Genomic DNA, 23249 nt, shown 5'->3' on the forward strand with positions numbered 1-23249 from the left:
GGCTATTCCCTCGGTCAATGTCTCTTATTATCTTGTATACCTCTATTAAGTCACCTCTCATGCTCCTTCACCGCAGAGAGAAAAGCCCTATCTCATTCAGCAGAGAGGCAGGGGCTGTAGCAGTGTGAGCTGAACCCCAGGGTATGGGACAAGATCAGACACATTGAGAAAACCATATAAAATCCCCTCTCCTGGACCCTGTCTCAAGGGCACTTGCATCAAGTTGTCATTCATTATATCTGAAACATTCTCACCTCAGTTTCATATAAGCTCACCCATTCAACATCTGTAGCCTTCTTCCAGCTCCACAACCCTCCGGAGTCTCTGCACTACTCAAAAGTCTGGCCGCTTGTTCAGCACTAATTTCCTTCCCAACACCACTGCCAATTCTTCCAATCCTCAGGTCTGCAATTCTCCCAAGATCTCATCATATTCCCAGTCCTCTATCCTTTCTTCTGCTGTGTCAGTTTACCTTTGGTAGCTCCTTGAAAGAGCTCCACACACAAATCGTTGGAGGAACTCAGCAGGTCAGGCTGCATCTATGGATGAGAGGGAGGGCTGATAGGAGAGGAGAGTGGACCATAGGAGAAATGGAAGGAGGAGGGGGATTCAGGTGAAGGTGATAGGCAGGTGAGAGGAGGTAAGAGGCCAGACCGGGGAATAGAAGATGGGGTAGGGTGGGGAAAGAAAGTACCGGAAGGAGAAATCAATATTCATGCCATCAGATTGGAGGCTACCAGGACGGAATATCAGGTGTTGCTCCTTCAGCCTGAGAGTGACCTCACAGGGACACAAGAGGAGGCCATGGATCGACATGTTGGAATATCATGCCATGAGGGTGGAAAGAGATATCTTGTGGAACCTGATTTCTAGTTTGACCTCACACCATACAAAACCTCCTTTCCAATTTTTGTATACAATTTCTTTTTGAAACTTCTATGGAAAAAAGTAGAGTCACATTTTGGGCTGAAACCCTTCGGCAGGACTGAAGGGTCGACTGTACCCTTTTCCTGAGATGCTGCCTGGCCTGCTGAGTTCCTCCAGCACTCTGTGTGTGTTGCTCGGATTTCCATCCTCTGCAGATTTTCTCTTTTTCCTTTTGAAAATTGCAAGCTTCCACCCGGCTTTCAGTTCATGTGTTTCGGAGTGGACCCGCTTGCTGTCTAAGAAATAACGACATAGTGAAGTCTGATCAGCAGTTCAAGAAAAACGTTCACATTCCAAGAAGAATTAACATGGCACTGCCGGCTACCAGAGGTCTGGGTGCATTGATGCTTGGAAGGAAATCTGTTTGACATATAATGGCAGGTACCTAAGGGCATCAGTTTCAAGTGTAGGCCTGTGCTCTGTAACAAGAGTCCAAGAATAAAGAGGTGTATTAGAGATATTAATACAACATAAATATTACGGGCCTAAGTGTCGTGTTGAGATGGTTCACCAGCAGAAAGTAGCATCTTTTGTAAGTCTGAAAAGTAATTTCTTTGCTGTGAAAGGGAATAGTTCTGCATTCCTTGGAGTTTCTGATAATCTAATTAAGGAGGCCATTTGCATGGCAACCACATCTAAAAACATATGTTGCGAGGCTTAAGTGGAAGAGAATGGCTTCCAGGAGTCTGATAACTTTTGAATGAGCACCAAGAATAGTGGGGTAAGAAGTGAAGTCAAATTTTTTTTATATATATATAGATTATGAGGACACTCAGTCCTCGTTTATTGTCATTTAGAAATGCATGCATTAAAAAATGATACAATGTTCCTCCAGAATGATATCACAAGAAACACAGAACAAACCAAGACTAAAACTGACAAAACCACATAATTATAACATATAGTTACAACAGTGCAAAGCAATACCGTAATTTGATAAAGAGCAGACCATGGGCATGGTAAAAAAAAATTGAGATTATTGTGTATACAAGGGGTGATTGATAAGTTCGTGGCCTAAAGTAGAAGGAGTCAATTTCAGAAAACCTAGCACACTTATTTTTCAACATAGTCCCCTCCTACATGTACACACTTAGTCCAGCAGTCATGGAGCATACGGATCCCTTCTTTGTGGAAGTGGTCCACAGCAGGGGAGATTGATAAGTTTATGGCCTAAGGTAGAAGGAGATGAGTTATTAACTTCAAACTTTCTGCATTATCACGCAAAGAGTTGAACTGCACGTGCATGTAACGAGAGTGTCTTGGACCTCCAGGTGGTCCACAGCAGGAGTGATTGATAAGTTCGTGGCCTAAGGTAGAAGGAGACGAGTTATACAGCTCTCGTACAACTATCCAGTGGTCTGCTGGAGCAATGGCATCAACACGGGTGATGAGAACAGGCTCAATAAACTGATTAGAAAGGCTGGCTCTGTTATAGGGATCAAACTGGACAACTGGAGGCTGTGGTAGAACAAAGGACCCTACGGAAAGTCCTGGCAATTCTGGACAATGTTTCTCACCCACTGCATGTAACCTTGGCTGAACAGAGGAGCACTTTTAGTAACAGATTAAGACAACTGTGCTGCTACAAAGAGCACCATATGAGGTAATTCTTACCCTCGGCCATTAGGCTCTATAATGAGCCAGCCTATAGCCAGGGAGGTGATGACCACCCCCCCCCCCCGTTAGACTGTTTGTGGTAACTTATTTTTTATTCTTTCTTACTTCTCTTCTAATAGTTGTTTATCTATGCACTTATAATGCTACTGTGACACAGTAGATTCCTTTGGGATCAACAAAGTATCTATCTTTGTAAAGTACCAGGTCGGAATTGGCGGCCGTTACCACGGAAAGAGTGGTGGCTACAGACCGCAGCAAACACACAAGTTTGAAGAAATGTAGAATAAAGAATTGAAGCATCAACAGTGGAAAGGAAAATGAAAATTACCATAGGCTTTGAGCAGACGGAACAAGCTTCAGGATAAGTAACAGATAGAGATTTCTACTGAGGTTTTTTCCGTCTGCCTTGTGAATACCTGCAGAATAGTCAAACTGGCGACGTCAAGAGTACCAAGTCCTCCACCTCCAGCTGAAATGTCAAGTGGGCTTGTGGCAGAGAGCTGGTGCTACACGAAGCTATCTGTCATTTGGTTCTTCGGTTGATGGCTTGTATGGTGGATTGGTTCTTGGTTCAGCAGCAGGAGATTATTAGGTGGTTTTTCCTCATGGGTAGATCAAATATAAAAGTGGTGAAGTTCTCCTATATGTGGACAATCAACAATTTTAGTTCTTGCCGGGAGGAAATGGGAGAAGTTATCAAAAGTTCAACTTTCTCCTCTGGAGCAAATGATAAATTGACATGGTGTCTCTGAGTGAACCCTAAAGGTTTAGCTGAGGAAAGTAAAGATTACCTATCACTGTACCTGCTGCTAGTCAGCTGTCCAAAAAGTGAAGTAAGAGCAAAATTTAAATTCTCCATTTTGAACGCAAAAGGTGAAGAAACTCAGGCAATGGAAAGTCAAAGGGCATACTGATTTGTGCAAGGAAAAGACTGGGGTTTTAAGAAATTTATTTGAAGGGATTTCCTTTTGGATGAGGCCAATGGATTCCTTCCTGATGATAAGCTGACATTGTTCTGTAAGGTTAGTGTGGTCCAGGATTCAGTGAATATCTCAGGCCTTGTGTGTCTCTAGTCTAAATGGTCACAGGATTTTAAAGTTAAAGTCTGTCCCAAGCCTTGTGGCCCATCAGGCCGGTGCTTATGCTGGTTTTTGTGGTGTGAAGCGACTGAGAGTGTGAGACTCCCTCCCCCCCCCCGCCCCCCCCCGCCCCAGATAGGACGCCAGTCTATCGCGAGGTTAACCCCCAGCATTTGCCAGTACCCATTTCCAGCTGGGTGGACTGGAGTAGTGTGTGGTTAAGTGCCTTGCTCAAAGACGCAACATGCTGTCTTGGCCAAGACTTGAACCCACGACCTTCAGATTGTGAGCCCAACACCCTAACCATTTGGCCACGCACCACACGGGATAGGCAAGTCTAAAACTAGAAGGCACAGGTTTAAGATGAGAGACTTTTGGAGAAGAGGAGTTCGGTGGGTAATACCGTTCCGACTGACCGGAAGTGCACTGAGAGCAGTAAGTGTAAAGGAGTTCAGTGCTTACTGTTCTGGCTAACAACAGATGGTGCAATCCGGGGTATATTACGATCGAGGAACGTGTTTGCAGACTGGATATTGAACTTTTTACTGTTGGACTTCAGCCACATTCCACCGTGATACAACACTTGGCGGCACAGGAGGTCATTCCTGCCTGTGGCCATTGAACGTGCAGCTCCTCCCGTGAAGGGTCAGACAACCTGGGCCAATAGACTGGTCCCGGACTTATTTTCCATCTGGAATAGTTTGCATTTTGGTGTTTGATTGTTGGGGTTTTTTGTATTGCTATATTTACGCTCTATTCTTGGTTGGTGCGGCTGTAACGAAACCAAATTTCCCTCGGGATTAATAAAGTATATGTATCTATCGAAAGATTTAAATGGGATCTGAGGGGTATGCTTTTCACACACAGGGTGGAACAGCAGGAAAACTTTTAGAGGAAATGGTCCAAATGCAGGCAAATGGGATTAGCAGAGATGGGTACATTGGTTAGCAAAGACGAGTGGGGCCGTAGGACCTGTTTCTGTGCTGTATGTCTCTATGAATCGAACTTGACGCCTCTTTTCCTTTCCCTCCCATTTCGTAAAGAGTTGGCTCAGATAACAGTCATTCTCCTTACGGTGCCGCAGTAGAAGTTAATGCAATCGCTTTACAGGGCCAGTGATCACCGATCGAGGATCAACTACTCCCCCGCCTGTAAGAACCTGCACGTTCTTCCCGTGACTGCATGGTGCTCCAGACTCCTTCCCATATTCCGAAGACGTACAGGTTAGGGTTAGTAAATTCTGGGCTTTGCACATTGGTGCCAGAAATGTGGCGACACTTGTAAGCTGACCCCAGCGCACAACTCTCGGCCTGCGTCGACCGTTGCTTTATACGATGCATTTTGTTTTATGTTTCGATGTATATGTGACAAATTATGCTAACCTCATCTTAAATCACTTCAGTCTTCCTTCCCCATGGCTCTGCATGTACTGTACCAGTCCCGACAAGGGTGTGTCACAGGGCCCGTTTACGAGACACATCTGGCAGAGCAGAGAGCTGGAAGAATCCAGCTGGTCAGGCAGCATCTGTGGAGGGAAGTGAACAATCGACATTTCAGGCCAAGACCCTTTATCTGGACTGGAAGGTAGTGAGGAGACGACCAGTATTAAAACGTGCGGGGGCGGGGGAGCAAAAGGGTGGAGCAGGGGGTAGGTGAATCCAGGTGAGGGGGTGACCGGCAGATGAGGGAGAGGGCCGAGTGGGAATGATGCCATAATCTGCGAGGTGGTAGGTGGAATTGACCAGGGGAGGGGAAACGGGTGGGAGGAGTGGTTGGGTGATGGGCAGATGGAGAGGGTGGGGGTGATGGGGGCTGAAGGGACAAGGAGGGGAGAGAGAACAGTCAAAGTGGGAGCAGTTACCAGAATTCATTGTCCATGCTGCCAAGTTGGGGGGGGGGGGATTGCTGTCTCCCCTCTTGGTGCTGCATGGGGCCTAGTTAATTGCGATTTCTGCCATTATTCCCTGTAATTAGGGCGTGTGCTTGAGGAAGATGGGTGAACAGCCTCAACCCGCTGTGGTACCCTCCATACCCCTGGCAACCAGCCAGCCTCCCCATCATTCCTGCACCACTGGCCTAACCCATCCTCCTCATGCCAAGGCCAACAACCCGGAAAGCGAACTTCAACTCCAAACTAAAGTTGCAGCATGTTTCTGGGGTGGACGGAGAGCCCCAGTCAGCAATGGAATATTCTAGAGACACGGAGATACAGCAAGAAAGATCTGTGCAAGTGTACCGCTCGGAGTGGTGTTGCCAGGGAAACCTGTGGAGTAACCTCCTTCGGTTGGTGTAAATTGCGTTTGCTGCCTGCGTCTGTTTGAAAAGCAGGAGGGTCGCATTGAAATGCCTCGCCGGCTGGAGGCATTTCATGGTCAGCTGGGCCCACTGATAGCAAACGGGAAGGTGAATTTTTAAACAGCAGGCGTGACGTCTGTGCAACAACCCAGGGTGGCGAGACGGACTGCTCTGCCTCTCGTGTGCTAGCTGGCCGCTGCCTCTATTCCCCTCGCCATGGGTTCTTCTGTTTACTCGGCGAAGCTGCGCTGACGCCTGAATCATCCCTCCCTCCCGCTCAGCCGAGATGCAGCCCCTCGGCTCAGCAGCAGCCCGGCGGGGAAGGAGACTGAGGCGGACATCCGAGAGGCACTACCTGTCCACTCCGAGTCTGCGAGGCCTGTTTACAATCTGTGAAGAGGAGGAGCGCTGGAAGGATGCAGCCCTCAGGAGGATGAGTGGTGAGTACAGCCTAGTTAAAATCACCAGAGTGGCAAAAAAAACCCCTCATTCAGTATTCTGCCGGTCAGCGTGTCTCCTGTTAACGGTGTATTTTCTTCATGACCAAGGGCAGGGTTCCTTTACATCCTCTGGAAGTCTTTCTGGGTGAGATATCCTGTGAAGGACTTTCAATTCTTGGTGTTGATACCAAAGCAACATCTAACGTCGTCTGCCTTGTGTCATTATGGGTGCTAACACCACAACACTTGTCAGAGGCAGAAATAACTTGTTTTCCAACCATTAGTGGTTAATATTAGCTAAAATATGCACTATGAGGTAAGAGTATAAGGCCTTGGTCTTGGTTTGTAGAGCATAGTACTGGCCCTTCAGCCCACAATATTGTGCCAAACTGTGTAAGCCTACTCCATGATCGATCTAATTTTTCCCCTCTATACAGCCTCCTCTTTTCTTACATCCATGTGCCTTTCTAAGAGTCTCTTAAATGACCCTAGTGTATCAGCCTCTACCACCACCCTGGCAGTGCATTCCAGACACCCACCACTCTCTGTGTAAAAAAAACAACACCTTTAGCATCCCCCCCCTCCCCACGTAAACTTTCCTTAACTCACCTTAAACCGGTATTAGCTCTTGCCACTCTCGGGGAAAAGCCGCTGGCTGTCCATGCTATCTATGCCTCTCATAATTTTGTGCAGCTCTATCAAGTTGCTGCTCAGCTTTTGCACTCCAAACAGGAGAGCCCCAGCTCACTCAACCTTTCCTCATGAGACATGATAGGGGTTTTGCGCCTGAGCCAGAGGGCTGTGGGTTCAAATTGTATTCTAAAACTCTGAACATAAAATTTCAGTGTAGAACAAGGATAATCAGTGTTCAGAAATCAGCATCAGGCCAAAAGTCCCTATGAAGGACTGTGAGAATGGCTGAGAGGATTATAGGGGGTCTCCCTACCATCCATCAGCGACATTTATCAGGAGTGCTGCATACGTATTATCAAGGATTCCACCCATCCATCCAGCATCCTCTTTGACATTCAGGAGATTCCGATGTATTAAAAACAAGAATGGTCAGGATGGGAAACAGCTTCTTCCCTCAGGCCATTAATCTTCTGAACTTCCTGCCACATTGCATTTGAAGTGTCATTGGACAATTTTTACTGTACCCCACAATATTTACTCTATGCACTTTATTCATCTACGCATAATTCATTAGCAGGTTTAATTCTTGCTTTCTTGAGTTATTGTGTGTTATGTGTTATACTGTGGTTTACACCCTGCTCTGGAGAAACGTTGTCCTGTTTGGTGTTTTACATGTATATAGTTAAATGAAAAAACTTGACTTGACTTGACAATGGTTCTTTCAAGTAACGTGTTAAACTGAGGACCTTTCAGCTGAAGTGATTGTGATGAATGGGAGAATTCTCCCTGGTATCCATCAGTGTCACCCAGACGGATTAGCTGCTCTTTGCCACATTGCTTAGTTGGGTGTCAACTGCCTGTGAAGTTCATTACAACAGTTCCATTTAGCTGCACAGCATTCTGTAAGGTGCTGTATGAATGCAAGCCTTATTTCTGATGGTTTTCCTAAATTGTATTGACCCTCACAGGCATTTATTCCTGAATTTCAGCCAGCATTCACTGTCTAGGGTAATGCGGCGGAAATGGTCGCTCAGGAAGAGGAGAACTGGCAGGGTGCGGGAGATTAGAAAGAAGTCTATAAAACCATAGGAGCAGAATTAGGCCATCTGGCCCATTGATTCTGCTCTAACTTTTCCTCTCCACCCCATTCTCCTGCCTTATCCCCGTAGCATTTGACACCCTTGCTAATCAGAACCTATCGGCCTCCGCTGTGAAGAAGCAAATCCCTCTATGATGTGTCCATTCCTCAGAAGATGTCTCTCGGTTGTTGCACATCCTCTGGGATGTTGGCTCACATGCTCTCAGCGATGGCACACAGAGTGATAGACCTTATTGTGCTGCGAGGATGGTGGGCACATGGAGTATGTCGTATAGCCTTCCAGATTTGTTCACTGGAGAATCAGAATCGGTTTGTTATTACTGACATATATCATTACATTTGTTGTTTTGTGGCAGCAATACAATGTGCAATAATAAAAATAACTCTAGGTTATAATAAGTAGACAAATAGATGAACAAACAAGATAATGTGAAAGAGGAATTGGGAGGTGGTGTTCATGGACTGTTCAAAATGGGGTGATTCCTTGGCAGATGGTTTGGTTGCTGGGTAGTTAATGGGACAAAAATGGGCGTGCTGAGGGAAGGTTGGACAGGGTGGAACAGAGCTCTTGCTGGGGGATTGTGGGGATGAACATGCTGAGGGGAGGGGAGTGCTTTGTCCCCTGCCAAGTGTTCGGAGGGGTGGATGGATGTGACCCCTGACTGGCAGAGGTGGGCTGCGGCCTGCTGGGGTGTGCCTGATTCAGTCAGTGGGTGCCCTGATCCGGCTGGTGGCTGCCCTGCGATGGCGGGTCAGTAGTCTCAGACCGTGGGCTGGGGGCTTTAGGGCTTAGAGCTGAACAGTGGACCAGTTATTTAGGGTTATTTTTAACATCGTGCCCTGAGCAGGGCTATCGGTGGACCTGGCTGGCTCAGTATCTGGGAGGACCACCTACCTACAGGAAGGCATCAATAAGATTCAGAGAGTACAAAGGAAATTTAAATTCGAAGGAAATATTGCCGGGACTTGGGCACCTGGAAAGGTTGAATAGGTTAGGACTTTATTCCCTGGAGGTAAAGAGAATGAGGGAGATTTGCTAGAGATACTGTATAAGGACTACAGATAGAGTAAATTGAAGCAGGCTTTTTCCACTGAGGTTGGGTGAGACTAGAACTAGTGATCATAGGTGAAGGGTAAAAGTTGAAATAGTTAAGAGAACATGAGGGGGAACTTCTTACTTCAGAGGGTGATGTCAGTGTGGAACGAGTGGAAATGGTGAATGCGGGTTCAATTTCAGCATTTGAGAGAAATTTGGATAAGTACAAATATGGGAGGGGTATGGCTGTGGTCTGGTTGCAAGTCGGTGGGATTAGGCAGGGTAATGGTTCGGCATGGACTACATGGGCCAAAGGGCCTGTTTCTGTGCTCTAGTGCTCCATGACTATGACCGTTGGGCATTAGAGTGGTGCTGGCTTTGCTGGGATAGGGTTGCTGCTGATGGGGTGTTATTATACATACAGGGGCTTTGGTATGGGTGCAGTGGGTACTAGTAGGAGTTCTGCAGTACTGTTGGGGTTATTGTGATTCCAGTGTAGATACTGAGGGTATAGGTATGGGTACAATGTTACAGGGAGGCTCGATTGAGGATAATAGCCAGGATACTGTGATACTAGGAACAATGGTGAAGGTCCAGGCTTTGCGGGATCTCTGCTGATCGGGGATACAGGGAAGGTGTGCCCTGGGATTGTAAGAGTTAGGGTCTACTGAAGGTTTTGGGGGCTGTAGGAATTTTACAATGTATAAATGCTGAAGGAAAACAAGATTGAGTAAACACGGTTAAACCTGTCACAGGAATCCTTGTCTTTCAACAGATTGCGATGCAATCCTTCCATCTGGTTAGAATCGTGTCATCTCTTGAACACAGCTTGTGCACAGTTAAGAGTGTGAGGACGGCACGTGAACTGACAGATCTTCCAAGTGATCGCTCTAATTAGAAGAGGAATGGGAGGGGGTGAGGGAGAAGGTTTGTACAAACCGAATCACCCCACTCACTGTCCCAACTCTGACTATCGGTGACTTCCAAGGAGATTGAAAGATTTCTTGGCGTTTCATTTTTGTCAGAATTGCTGACCTTGTAGGTTCTAACTTCAACTGTTGCTAGTATCCCACAAGACCAGGAAAATATTATGTTCCGTTCCCAGCTCAGGCCTTGAGATATCTCAGACACCAGATTCTTGAGCTATGTGTTCAGTCCTGGTTGCCTCATTGTAGGAAGGATGTGGAAGCGATAGAGAAGGTGCCGAGGAGATATAGCATCTTGGCGCCTGGATCGGAGGGCATATCTTAGGAGGACAGGTTGAGCAAGCAAGGGCTCTTCTCTTTGGAGCAAAGGAGGATAGGGGTGACTTGATAGAGGTGTACAATATGATAAGAGGCATTGAGATTTTTTTCCCAGGGTGGAAATGGCTAATATCAGGGGGCATAATTTAAAGGTTGATTGGAGGAAAGTATGAAGGGATGTCAGAGGTAAGTTTTTTTTTTACACAGAGAATGCTGGGGTGGACTGTATCCATGATCCTCTCATATCCCTTTTGCCAATCAACTGTCCAGCTCTTGGCTCCATCCCTCCCCCTCCTATCTTCTCCTATCATTTTGGATCTCCCCCTCCCCCTCCCACTTTCAAATCTCTTACTAGCTCTTCTTTCAGTTAGTCCTGACGAAGGGTCTCGGCCCGAAATGTCGACTGTACCTCTTCCTAGAGATGCTGCCTGGCCTGCTGCGTTCACCAGCAACGTTGATGTGTGTTGCTTGAATTTCCAGCATCTGCAGAATTCCTCGTGTTGCAGATAGGCACATGGATGATGGAAAAGTGTAGGACCATGCAAGAGGGAAGGGTTAGATTGATCTTGGAGTAGGTTAAAGGGTCATCACAATGAAGGGCCTGTACTGTGCAGTAAAGTTTTATGCTCTATGTTGTATGTACTTACTAGGGAAGAAAGAAGAATGGGAGCAGATTATGGATGTGGGGTGGATCTGTAACTCAGATTAGTTAATTGTCAAACACACCAGGGTGCAATGCTGCCATGAAGCTGACTCACAGAGTAAACAGAATTCATGGTAATTATAAATACAGTGCTGATCACAAAAACAATAATCTACTCCAAAGCACAGCAGTGAAGTAGAGCAGAGAGAAATGCTACAATGACATTAACAGAAGAGGTTGAATTAAGGGTTGTCTGATGGTATCTCATTATATTCCTTACCTTTGATGTAAACTGCAGCCAAACCTCTCTAATTCAGAATCAGAATCAGGATCAGGATGTCTTGAAATTTAATCACAAACAAGAGAAAATCTGCAGATGCTGGAAATCCAAGTAACACACTCAAAATGCTGGCGGAACTCAGCAGGCCAGGCAGCATCTATGGAAAAGAGTAAACAGTCAACATTTCGGGCTGAGACCCTTCTTCTGAGCTCAGCCAGAAATAAATTTTAAAAACTGAATAAGTAGTTCAAAGAGAGAGCAAAAATACTGAGGTAGTGTTCAGGGATGGTTCTTTGTTCCGAAATCTGATGGCAAAGGGGAAGACGTGTTGAGTGTGTCCTCAGGCTCCTGTACCTCCTTTCTGATGGCGGTAATGAGAAGGGAGCATCTCCTGGGTACTGAGGGTCCTTAATGATGGATGCTGCCTTTTGACACTGTCTTTGAAGCTTGGAAGGTTAGTACCCATGATGGAGCTGGCTTGAGTTTACAACCATCTGAAGCTTTTTCCAATCCTGTACGGTGGCCCCTCCATAGCTCCATACCAGGTGGTGATACAAGCAGTTAGAATACTGTTCACGGTTATGTTGTCATTCTTTGCACTCATCAGGTGTCAACACAGTGTTGCTCTAGTGACACTTGTTACGACTAGCTTGGGGAGAGCATAAGCACAACCCTCCAGATCCAGTGGTGGGAATGTCTGGTCAGTTTATCCAGCTGTACCTGCATGGAGGTCAGTGCAGTTTTCGGAGTTCACATTGACTTCTTATCTGAGTTACAGGTGGGAATCCTACCTTTGACTATAAAATTCCCTGCTTTAGAATTGCGTACAGTCAAACCAAACCTTTAACATATATGTTCACACTTCCACAGGTTGTGGACAAGACTCTACTCACCTTCTCCTTTTTCCTAGTTTGGTAAGATTATGGGTGTTTATTCGTGTCTTACGAATAAATGTTGCTATCAATCTCTTGACTTAAGGACTTCCTCTGCTGTGGATTTACTAAGGCTTCTGAGATGACTCAGGTGTCCAATCCCAGCTCCATAAGCATAACGACAAGAAGTATAGATGCTTCCTCACCAGTCAAGATCACATCTGTGGACCAGGTGGACCTCCTGCAAGTGGCCAATACCTAATGCAGGACATGGCATCTCTGTGGCCTGTTGATAGCTTTATCCTGCCATTCATTTGCTGGGGATTCTTGTCTAGCACATCCTGGTGTCTTCTGAGCACCAGGAGAACCAGTGGCCATGACTGAGTTGAAGTAGGGAGCTTTTCTGGGGAGATGAGAATCTAACAGATAGAAGATTCTTTCTACTGATGACATTAGCTTCCATGAGTACCGTGCCATTTATGTGTGTAATAGAGTCAAGGAGCTGTACAGCAGGGAATTAGGCCCTTCAGCTCAGCTGTTTGATGCTAACCAAGATGACCCATCCAAGCTAGGTCCATTTGCCAGCGTTTGGCTCATAACCTTATAAACCTTTACAATTCAGTTACACGCCCAAGCTCTCGTTTAAAAATTGTTAGTGTATCAGCTCTGATGTACTCCTCTCATCATTCCACATTGATGCCACTCACTGGGTAAAAAAGTTGCTCTAAGTTCTCTTCTCACTACTACCATCCTGAAGGAGGTATTTGGGTCCCAGGTTCAAGAACAGTTATTACCCTATAACCATTAGGCTTTTACAACCTGCAGTCTCACTATCAAGGATGTTACAATGAATGTTCACAGTATTATTTTTATCTGTAGTTTGTCTTCATTTGCACATTGGCATTTGTCAGCCTTTGTCTGTTCATGTATAATTTTTGTAAAATTGTACTCTATTTCTTTTTTCCTGCAAGAAAATGGATCTCAAGGTTGTACATGATAACACATATGTGCTTTGATAATAAATTAGAACTTTGAATTTTGAACCATAAACCCATGCCCTATATTTCTTCATACCACAACTTTGGGGAAAAAAGCCGAGTGCATCCCCTGCCTCAGCTTCTTATGCTCCAAAGAATAAAGTCTACCCTTTCCAACTTTTCCCTCTAACTCGGTCCCTCAAGTTCTGGCAACATTTTTGTAAATCTTCCCCTTTGATGTGTAGGATCTTGCAGAGATCTCAGGGACACCTCTCCAGACTCAGGAGGCAAGGTCACTAGGTCACCTGAGTATCCCTTTCATGTAACAGCAATTTAGATCCAGATCTTAGTGTCCTTTTGTAACTCGCCTTCATATTCCCAAAAAAATTGTTGGATCCTGTGACTTATATCAAATATAGTATTTGAACTTTGATAAGTGATTTTCTGAGACTTGTTCCTTCATGGTCTTTGTGGTGAATATGGACCAGATTTTAGTCTTCTCAGCATGAAGTGGGAGCACTGGAAAATTTGTGAAGATGAGGTGTGAGAACTGAAGGTCATTCTTTCATTTTCAGTCTCAGCAAAATGAGACGCAGTGGTGCAGGCTCCTGTCCTCATGGAGATGGTGGAGAATTAAAGAGCTGTCAATCTATTTAGCCGCAAGTGCAATTCTGTGAGGAGATGGTCTTTAATGAAGGGCAGAATCTCTTTCAGGAAGAGGTGTGAATACAACTTCACTTGATGAATGAGCCTGTCATTACATATAGCTTCACTAATGAGATAGAATGAAACAGGAGCCATAAATATAAAATATACACTAGATCTTTAATATAGCCAAGACATCATACAGACAGGTGATGAAAATGTGGAACTTGGTAACATATGGAATAGGTAAGATGAATTACAAAATGAACAGAAAGATTGATTGAGGAACAGAGTGTACCCTATAACCACCAGGCTTAAGGACCAATTTAGTGTTATGGAGTTGTTCAGTCTTATAGCCAACTTCAATCGTACTACACTGAGCTGATTCTGTGATCTACAGACTCACTTTCAATGATTCTGTATAACTTGTCTTCTCAGTGTTGTTTTACAGTCTGTCGTCTTTTATACATTTGTTGTGTATCAGTCTTTGTTTTATGTAAGGTTTTCCATAAAATCCTATTATATTTCTTTTCTGTATATACCTGCAAGAAAATGAATCTCAAGGTAGTACAGTATATGGTAACCTATATGTACTTTGATAATAAATTTACTTTGAACTTTGTAGTCCAAAGATTCCTCAAGGTGGCAGCTTGGGTAGGTAAGATGGTGAAGAGGGTGTATGGGATTCTTGCTTCCAATGTCTGTGGTATAAAATAGGGAACTAATGGGGCAGTTTCATGAAATGATAGTTAGACCACAGCTGGAGTACTGTGTGCAGTTCTGCCACTTCACTATAGGAAGAATATGATTATACTGGGGAGGGTGCAGTACAGGTTGACCAGGATGTTGCCTGGGATGGTAAAGAAAGAAAGAACGATTAGCTTTATTTGTCACATGTATGTCGAAACATCGAATCATCCAGAGAAATTCATCCTTTTTTATCATTGACCAACACAGTCCGAGGATATGCTGGGGCAGTTCGCAAATCTCACCACGCTTCTGGCAGCAACAAAGTACGCCAACAACTTGCTAACCGGCATGTTTTTGGACTGTGGTAGGAAACATGAGCACCTGGTGGAAAGCTTCGCAGTCATGGGGAGAATGTGCAAACTCTTTATGGACTGCAGCAGGAATTCAACCCTAATCACTGGTGTTGTAAAGCAATGTACTGACCCCTATGTTACCGTGTGGAGGGGAGACTGGATAGACTAGATTATTTTCCTTGCTGCAGAGGTAATTCAGAAGGGATGTAATTAAGGTGTACTTAATTAAGAAGAGGAATAGGTTGGGTAGGTAATAAGAGACTTTGCCCCAGCGAAGGGGCTATCTAAAATGAGAGGGCAGAAGTTTAGGGTAAGGGGTAAAAGACTTAATGGGTATCTGAAGAAGAGCTCTTTCACCGGAAGGGTGGCTGGACTGCCTGAGGGGATGATGAAATTTTCCAACAGTATTTGAAATAGACAGATAAACACTTGAATCAATGCATAGAAAGCTATCGACCAAGTGCTGGTAAAAGAGATGAGTAGCCATGGAAAGTTGATAGCATAGACTGGTGGGCTGAAGGGCCTCTCTCTGTGTGGTATGACACCATGACCATGTAAATTGCACAGATTAATTTAAAGGAAACTAGATAAAGAGGATGATAGGATAAAAGAGCAGAATGAGGAGTAGGAAGAGAGCCTGTTGCTCTAATTTACATCTTATGCAATTCTAATAATTCCTGTGGCAAAATAAACTGGAAGAGATTATGTGTCAACATTGTTCAGGAAAAGCAACCTGATACATAACCATTGAGGTTATGAATAATGTAACTGATATTTATAGGCTTCACATTCTTAGTGCATTGCGAAAGGAGTATGTCCTTTATATTTCCATCTTATTCTGTGAATTCAAAGTCTGAGATATTATAAGGCATTGGTCAGACCAGATTTGGGAGTATTGTAAGTAGTTTTGGGCCCCATATCTAGGAAAGGGTGTACTGGCATTGGCGAGGGTCCAGGCGAGGTTCATGAGAATTATCCTGGGAATAAAAGGGTTAACATATAAGGAGCACTTGATGGCTCTGGCCCTGTACTTGATGAAGTTTAGAAGAAAGAGGGGGAATCTCATTGAAACCTATTGAATATTGAAAGGCCTAGATAGAGTGGACGTGGAGAGGATGTTTGCATTAGTGGAAGAGTATAGAACCAGAGGGCACAGCCTCAGAATAGAAGGATATCCCCTTAGAACAGAGATGAAGAGCAATTTCTTCAGCCAGATAGTGGTGAATCAATGGAATTCATTGTCACAGAAGGCCGTGGATGTCAAATCGTTGAGTGTATTAAGAGCGAAGGTTGATAAGTCAGGACATCAAAGTTTACGAGGCAGGAGAATGGAGTTGAGAGGGAAACTAAATCATGGATGAATAGTGGAGCAGACATGATGGGCTGAGTGGCCTAATTCTACTCAAATGTCTTATGAAAAGCTGAACTGTGTGTGTACTGAGATTTACAGTACATATCATTTACTATCTTCACACCAGGGAGTCATGTCTTGTTGCTGGTTTTAAGCTTACACTTTTTTGGTCTGACCTCTGCCTTGCAGCATGGATTTTTGCAATTCTGCATTCTCAGCTTGTTTTCTTCATTGGATGAAGCAGTGTGCACAATCAAAATGCATAGCATGTGGTTCTGGCTAGATCCCTTTCTCCAGAGGGAACCTGGCACCTACCACATCCTGCCTCTGTGGTCACACCCACGAAGTCTCTGCATCACTACATTGGACTCAACAAGGGAGGTCAGAACAATAGAATGGAGAGAATGTACTGAAGGAGGATCTCAGTGCCTCAGTAAAGCAGTCAGCATAATCAAAGACCCCACCCACTCCAGACATCCCCTCTTCTCTCCCTTCAAGCAGAAAAACCGCTGGGTGGAAACTGTCCTTGAAACTCGTGAGAGCACCTATCACCAGGCTCAAGGAGAGCATTTGTCCTGCTGTTATAAGACAATTGAACAATTCCCTAGTATGATGTAAATTACTGTGACCTCACAACTTACTGTATCTTGTTATGACCTTTCACTTTATTGTCTAACCACACTGCACACTCTCTGTAACTGTAACACTTTATTCTGCATTCTGGTTTTGTTTTATTTTGTATGACCTCAATGCACTGTGCAATGAATTGACGCAAACACAAGGAAATCTGCAGATGCTGGAAATTCAAGCAACACACATCAAAGTTGCTGGTGAACGCAGCAGGCTAGGCAGCATCTCTAGGAAGAGGTACAGTCGACGTTTCGGGCCGAGACCCTGTTTCGGAACCAGTCCTGATGAAGGGTCTCGACCCGAAATGTGGACTGTACCTCTTCCTAGAGATGCTGCCTGACCTGCTGCGTTCACCAGCAACTTTGATGTGTGGTGCAATGAACTGATCTGTCCGAACCATGTGGAAGACAAGCTTTTCACTGTATCTTGGTACATGTGACATTAATAAACCAATTCCAAAGCAGGGGTCAAGAGAGGGGGAAGCAGATTGATAAAAAAAAACAAAGAAAGGGTGTGAAGAGAACAGGAAATTGAGGGAGAGATGCCTTGCCACAGAAAATTTAAAAGAAAAAGATCCTTCAACCCATCGTCAACAATGATACATGAGGTTTGGGATGTATGTTAGAAACTGAAATTTCCTGTCTGTTGCTTATCTCATACCAAATCATTAGAGGTATTTAAGATGGAGGTAGATGATTTTTTGGAAGTCTTGGGGTACTGAGGGTATGGGAAACAGGTACCAAAGAAAAGTTGGGGGCTGGGGCAGGTCAGCCATGATCAACTTTGAATGCTGGGATAGGTTTGACAGGCTGATTGGCCTACTCCTGCTCCTATCTTGTGCTCTCCTTGTGAATACAGAACAGTACAGTACAGGAACAGGCCCTTCGGTCCACAATATTGTGCTGAACCAGCTAAAAAGCAAGTCAAAAGCACCCAAACACGAATCCCTCCTGTCTACACAATGTCCGTACCTCTCCACCTACCAATCCTTTTGTTCTTATGTTTCTGTGTCACTGTTTGTCTGGCATGCTTTCTCTGCTGTGTTCGGATAGTAGTTTATTGTCATGAAGTGCATAGATTTATCCTTACATTTGCATTTGCCTTCATTGGGGTATAGGTATGTTTCCATCTTCCGTACTTTGCCTAGACCTTCTGAATGCTTCATCTCTTCAGTGACATGGAACCGTCTGGGCCCCTCCCCACTCCAGCAGCTTGTCCTGTTCAAGGTTTAAGCTTGGGGTGCATTCTTTCTCTTGTCAGTAACCCATCGCATCCTACGTCCTGGCTCGATCCTTCCCTTCATGGAGTCTTCTCCAGCTGTACCTTACTGGTCTGAGGCATTGACTACATTGCCCACCCAACACTGCAAGCTGAAACTCAAAGTTGAGTTTATTGCCAAAAGCCTAAGAACTTGTGTGCAGGGGTGCAATGAAAAACTTGCAACAGCTTCATTAACACATAGCATCAGATAAGCAGCTTTCACAGATTAACCTACCAGCACCTGTTAGGAATGTGGGAGGAAACCAGAGCACTTGGAGGAGACACACATAGTCCCATGTTGAACGTGCAAACTCTGCACAACTGGCACCAAAAATCAGGATCAAACCCAGCATTAGAGAAGCAACGGGCACAAATGAAGCATAAATTGGATGCAATTTTTACAATAAGGAACACCATTAGAACAAAGAGTACAAAGTCCATTGCAGTGCAAAGTGGTCAAAGTGTTACTACACTGAGGTAGTGATTAGGATACTGCAGGTTAGTTCAGGAATCAAATGTCTGAAGGGAAGTAGCTGTCCAGAACCTGGTGGTTGAAGAACAGCTATACACCTTGCCTCATCCAAAAGTAAAGTGTGAAAGAGAGCTGAGAGTAGATATCGGACCACTGGAAAATGATGCTAGAGGGGTAGTTATGGGGACAAAGAAATGGTGGATGAATTGAATAAGTATTTTTCATCAGTTTTCACTGTGGAAGTCACTAGCAGTATGCTGGAAGTTCGAGAGTGTCGGGGCAGAAGTGCTTGAAATTCCCATTACAAATGAGAAGGTGCTTTGGAAACTGAAAGTTCTGAAGATAGATATGTCACCTGGACCAGATGGTCTACACCCCAGGATTTTTCTCATTGGCTGCCAGTGATTAGTGGTGTTACACAGGGGTCTGTGTTGGGAATGCTTTTTAAGCTTTATGTCAATGATTTGGGTGATGAGATTGTTGGCTTTGTAGCCAAGTTTGCAGCCAATACAATGATAAGTGGAGGGGCAGGTAGTTTTATGGAAGCAGAGATGCTGTAGAAGGACTTAGACAGATTGGGAGAATGGACAAAGAAATGGCAGATGAAATACAGGGTCAGGAAGTGTACGGTCATGAACCTTGGTAGAAGAAATAAAAGCATAGACTATTTTCTAAATGGAGAAAAATTTGAAAAAGCTGAGGTGTAAAGGGACTTGGGGGTCTTCGTGCGGGATTCCCTAAAGGCTAATTTACAGTTTGAGTTGGTACTGAGGAAGGCAAATGCAATGTGAGCATTCATTTCGAGAGGACTAGAATATAAAAGATGGTTTGCTGTTCTCGGTGTCGGATGTGGGAGGCCCTGGAGTCTCCAAGCCTCCCGGACGTCTACATCTGCGCCAAGTGCATCGAGATGCAGCTCCTAAGGGACCGCGTTACGGAACTGGAGCTGCAGCTCGATGACCTTCGTCTGGTCAGGGAGAGTGAGGAGGTGATAGAGAGGAGTGGAAGGCAGGTGGTCACGCCGGGGCCACGGGAGGCAGACAAGTGGGTCACAGTTAGGAGGGGGAAGGGGAAAAGGAAGGTGATGGGGAGTACCCCGGCGGCTGTGCCCCTTAACAACAGGTACTCCTGTTTGAGTACTGTTGGGGGGGACAGCTTACCCGGGGGAAGCGACAGTGGCCCTGCCTCCGGCACAGAGTCTGGCCCTGTAGCTCAGAAGGGTAGGGCAAGGAAGAGGAGGGCAGTTGTGATAGGGGACTCGATAGTAAGGGGGTCAGATAGGCGATTCTGTGGACGCAGTCCAGAGACTCGGATGGTAGTTTGCCTCCCTGGTGCCAGGGTCCGGGATATTTCTGATCGTGTCCAAGATATCCTGAAGTGGGAGGGTGAAGAGCCAGAGGTCCTGGTACATATAGGTACCAATGACATAGGTAGGAAAAGGGATGAGGTCCTGAAAGAAGAATATAGGGAGCTAGGAAGGGAGTTGAGAAAAAGGACCGCAAAGGTAGTAATCTCGGGATTACTGCCTGTGCCACGCGACAGTGAGAGTAGGAATGCGATGAGGTGGAGGATAAATGCGTGGCTGAGGGATTGGAGCAGGGGGCAGGGATTCAAGTTTTTGGATCATTGGGACCTCTTTTGGCGCAGGTGTGACCTGTACAAAAAGGACGGGTTACACTTAAATCCTCGGGGGACCAATATCCTGGCAGGGAGATTAGCGGGGGCTACTGAGGTGACTTTAAACTAGAATGGTTGGGGGGTGGGAATCAAATTAAAGCGGCTAGGTGTGAGGAGGTTAGTTCACAACAGAGGGATGGGAACCAGTGCAGAGAGACAGAGGGGTGTAAAGTGAGCGTAGAAGCAAAAAGTACAAAGGGGAAAAGTAAAAGTGGCAGGCCGACAAATCCAGGGCAAGCATTAAAAAGGGCTAAGAGAGTTGTAAAAGAGTGCCTGAAGGCTTTATGTGTCAATGCAAGGAGCATTCGTAATAAGGTGGATGAATTGAAAGTGCAGATTGTTATTAATGATTATGATATAGTTGGGATCACAGAGACATGGCTCCAGGGTGACCAGGGATGGGAGCTCAACGTTCAGGGATATTCAATATTCAGGAGGGATAGACACGAAGGAAGGGGAGGTGGGGTGGCGTTGCTGGTTAAAAAAGAGATTAACGCAATAGAAAGGAAGGACATAAGCCGGGAAGATGTGGAATCGATATGGGTAGAGCTGCGTAACACTAAGGGGCAGAAGACGCTGGTGGGAGTTGTGTACAGGCCACCTAACAGTAGTAGTGAGGTCGGAGATGGTATTAAACAGGAAATTAGAAATGTGTGCAATAAAGGAACAGCAGTTATAATGGGTGACTTCAATCTACATGTAGACTGGGTGAACCAAATTGGTAAAGGTGCTGAGGAAGAGGATTTCTTGGAATGTATGCGGGATGGTTTTTTGAACCAACATGTCGAGGAACCGACTAGAGAGCAGGCTATTCTGGACTGGGTTTTGAGCAATGAGGAAGGGTTAATTAGCGATCTTGTCGTGAGAGGCCCCTTGGGTAAGAGTGACCATAATATGGTGGAATTCTTCATTAACATGGAGAGTGACGTAGTTAATTCAGAAACAAAGGTTCTGAACTTAAAGAGGGGTAACTTTGAAGGTATGAGACATGAATTAGCTAAGATAGACTGGCAAATGACACTTCAAGGATTGACGGTGGATATGCAATGGCAGGCATTTAAAGGTTGCATGGATGAACTACAACAATTGTTCATCCCAGTTTGGCAAAAGAATAAATCAAGGAAGGTAGTGCACCCGTGGCTGACAAGAGAAATTAGGGATAGTATCAATTCCAAAGAAGTAGCATACAAATTAGCCAGAGAAAGTGGCTCACCTGAGGACTGGGAGAAATTCAGAGTTCAGCAGAGGAGGACAAAGGGCTTAATTAGGAAGGGGAAAAAAGATTATGAGAGAAAACTGGCAGAGAACATAAAAACGGACTGTAAAAGCTTTTATAGATATGTAAAAAGGAAAAGACTGATAAAGACAAATGTAGGTCCCCTGCAAACAGAAACAGGTGAATTGATTATGGGGAGCAAGGACATGGCAGACCAATTGAATAATTACTTTGGTTCTGTCTTCACTAAGGAGGACATAAATAATCTTCCAGAAATAGTAAGGGACAGAGGGTCCAGTGAGATGGAGGAACTGAGCGAAATACATGTTAGTAGGGAAGTGGTGTTAGGTAAATTGAAGGGATTGAAGGCAGATAAATCCCCAGGGCCAGATGGTCTGCATCCCAGAGTGCTTAAGGAAGTGGCCCAAGAAATAGTGGATGCATTAGTGATAATTTTTCAAAACTCGTTAGATTCTGGACTAGTTCCTGAGGATTGGAGGGTGGCTAATGTAACCCCACTTTTTAAAAAAGGAGGGAGAGAGAAACCGGGGAATTATAGGCCGGTTAGCCTGACGTCGGTGGTGGGGAAACTGCTGGAGTCAGTTATCAAGGATGTGATAACAGCACATTTGGAAAGCGGTGAAATGATCGGACAAAGTCAGCATGGATTTGTGAAAGGAAAATCATGTCTGACGAATCTCATAGAATTTTTTGAGGATGTAACTAGTAGAGTGGATAGGGGAGAACCAGTGGATGTGGTATATTTGGATTTTCAAAAGGCTTTTGACAAGGTCCCACATAGGAGATTAGTGTGCAAACTTAAAGCACACGGTATTGGGGGTAAGGTATTGGTGTGGGTGGAGAATTGGTTAGCAGACAGGAAGCAAAGAGTGGGAATAAACGGGACCTTTTCAGAATGGCAGGCGGTGACTAGTGGGGTACCGCAAGGCTCAGTGCTGGGACCCCAGTTGTTTACAATATATATTAATGACTTGGATGAGGGAATTAAATGCAGCATCTCCAAGTTTGCGGATGACACGAAGCTGGGTGGCAGTGTTAGCAGTGAGGAGGATGCTAAGAGGATGCAGGGTGACTTGGATAGGTTGGGTGAGTGGGCAAACTCATGGCAGATGCAATTTAATGTGGATAAATGTGAAGTTATCCACTTTGGTGGCAAAAATAGGAAAACAGATTATTATCTGAATGGTGGCCGATTAGGAAAAGGGGAGGTGCAACGAGACCTGGGTGTCATTATACACCAGTCATTGAAAGTGGGCATGCAGGTACAGCAGGCGGTGAAAAAGGCGAACGGTATGCTGGCATTTATAGCGAGAGGATTCGAGTACAGGAGCAGGGAGGTACTACTGCAGTTGTACAAGGCCTTGGTGAGACCACACCTGGAGTATTGTGTGCAGTTTTGGTCCCCTAATCTGAGGAAAGACATCTTTGCCATAGAGGGAGTACAAAGAAGGTTCACCAGATTGATTCCTGGGATGGCAGGTCTTTCATATGAAGAAAGACTGGATGAACTGGGCTTGTACTCGTTGGAATTTAGAAGATTGAGGGGGGATCTGATTGAAACGTATAAGATCCTAAAGGGATTGGACAGGCTAGATGCAGGAAGATTGTTCCCGATGTTGGGGAGGTCTAGAACGAGGGGTCACAGTTTGAGGATAGAGGGGAAGCCTTTTAGGACCGAGGTTAGGAAAAACTTCTTCACACAGAGAGTGGTGAATCTGTGGAATTCTCTGCCACAGCAAACTGTTGAGGCCAGTTCATTAGCTATGTTTAAAAGGAAGTTAGATATGGCCCT

At 45.1% G+C, this 23249-nt stretch overlaps 1 protein-coding gene across 2 annotated transcripts in view; it reads left to right on the forward strand.

The window, feature by feature from the left end:
• The first annotated feature begins 5955 nt into the window (after positions 1-5955).
• map7d1a (MAP7 domain containing 1a) overlaps positions 5956-23249 on the forward strand; it is a 262633-nt gene continuing 245339 nt past the window's right edge. The window contains exon 1 of one of the 2 annotated variants that reach the window (XM_063033949.1): positions 5956-6358. In XM_063033949.1, coding sequence (XP_062890019.1) covers positions 6205-6358 — 154 coding nt within the window. In that variant the 5' untranslated portion in view covers positions 5956-6204. The remainder of the gene's footprint in view (positions 6359-23249) is intronic. The other variant, XM_063033951.1, reaches the window with a different exon arrangement.

Source organism: Mobula hypostoma, chromosome 26 (assembly GCF_963921235.1).
Source record: "Mobula hypostoma chromosome 26, sMobHyp1.1, whole genome shotgun sequence".
Classification (NCBI taxonomy): domain Eukaryota; kingdom Metazoa; phylum Chordata; class Chondrichthyes; order Myliobatiformes; family Myliobatidae; genus Mobula; species Mobula hypostoma.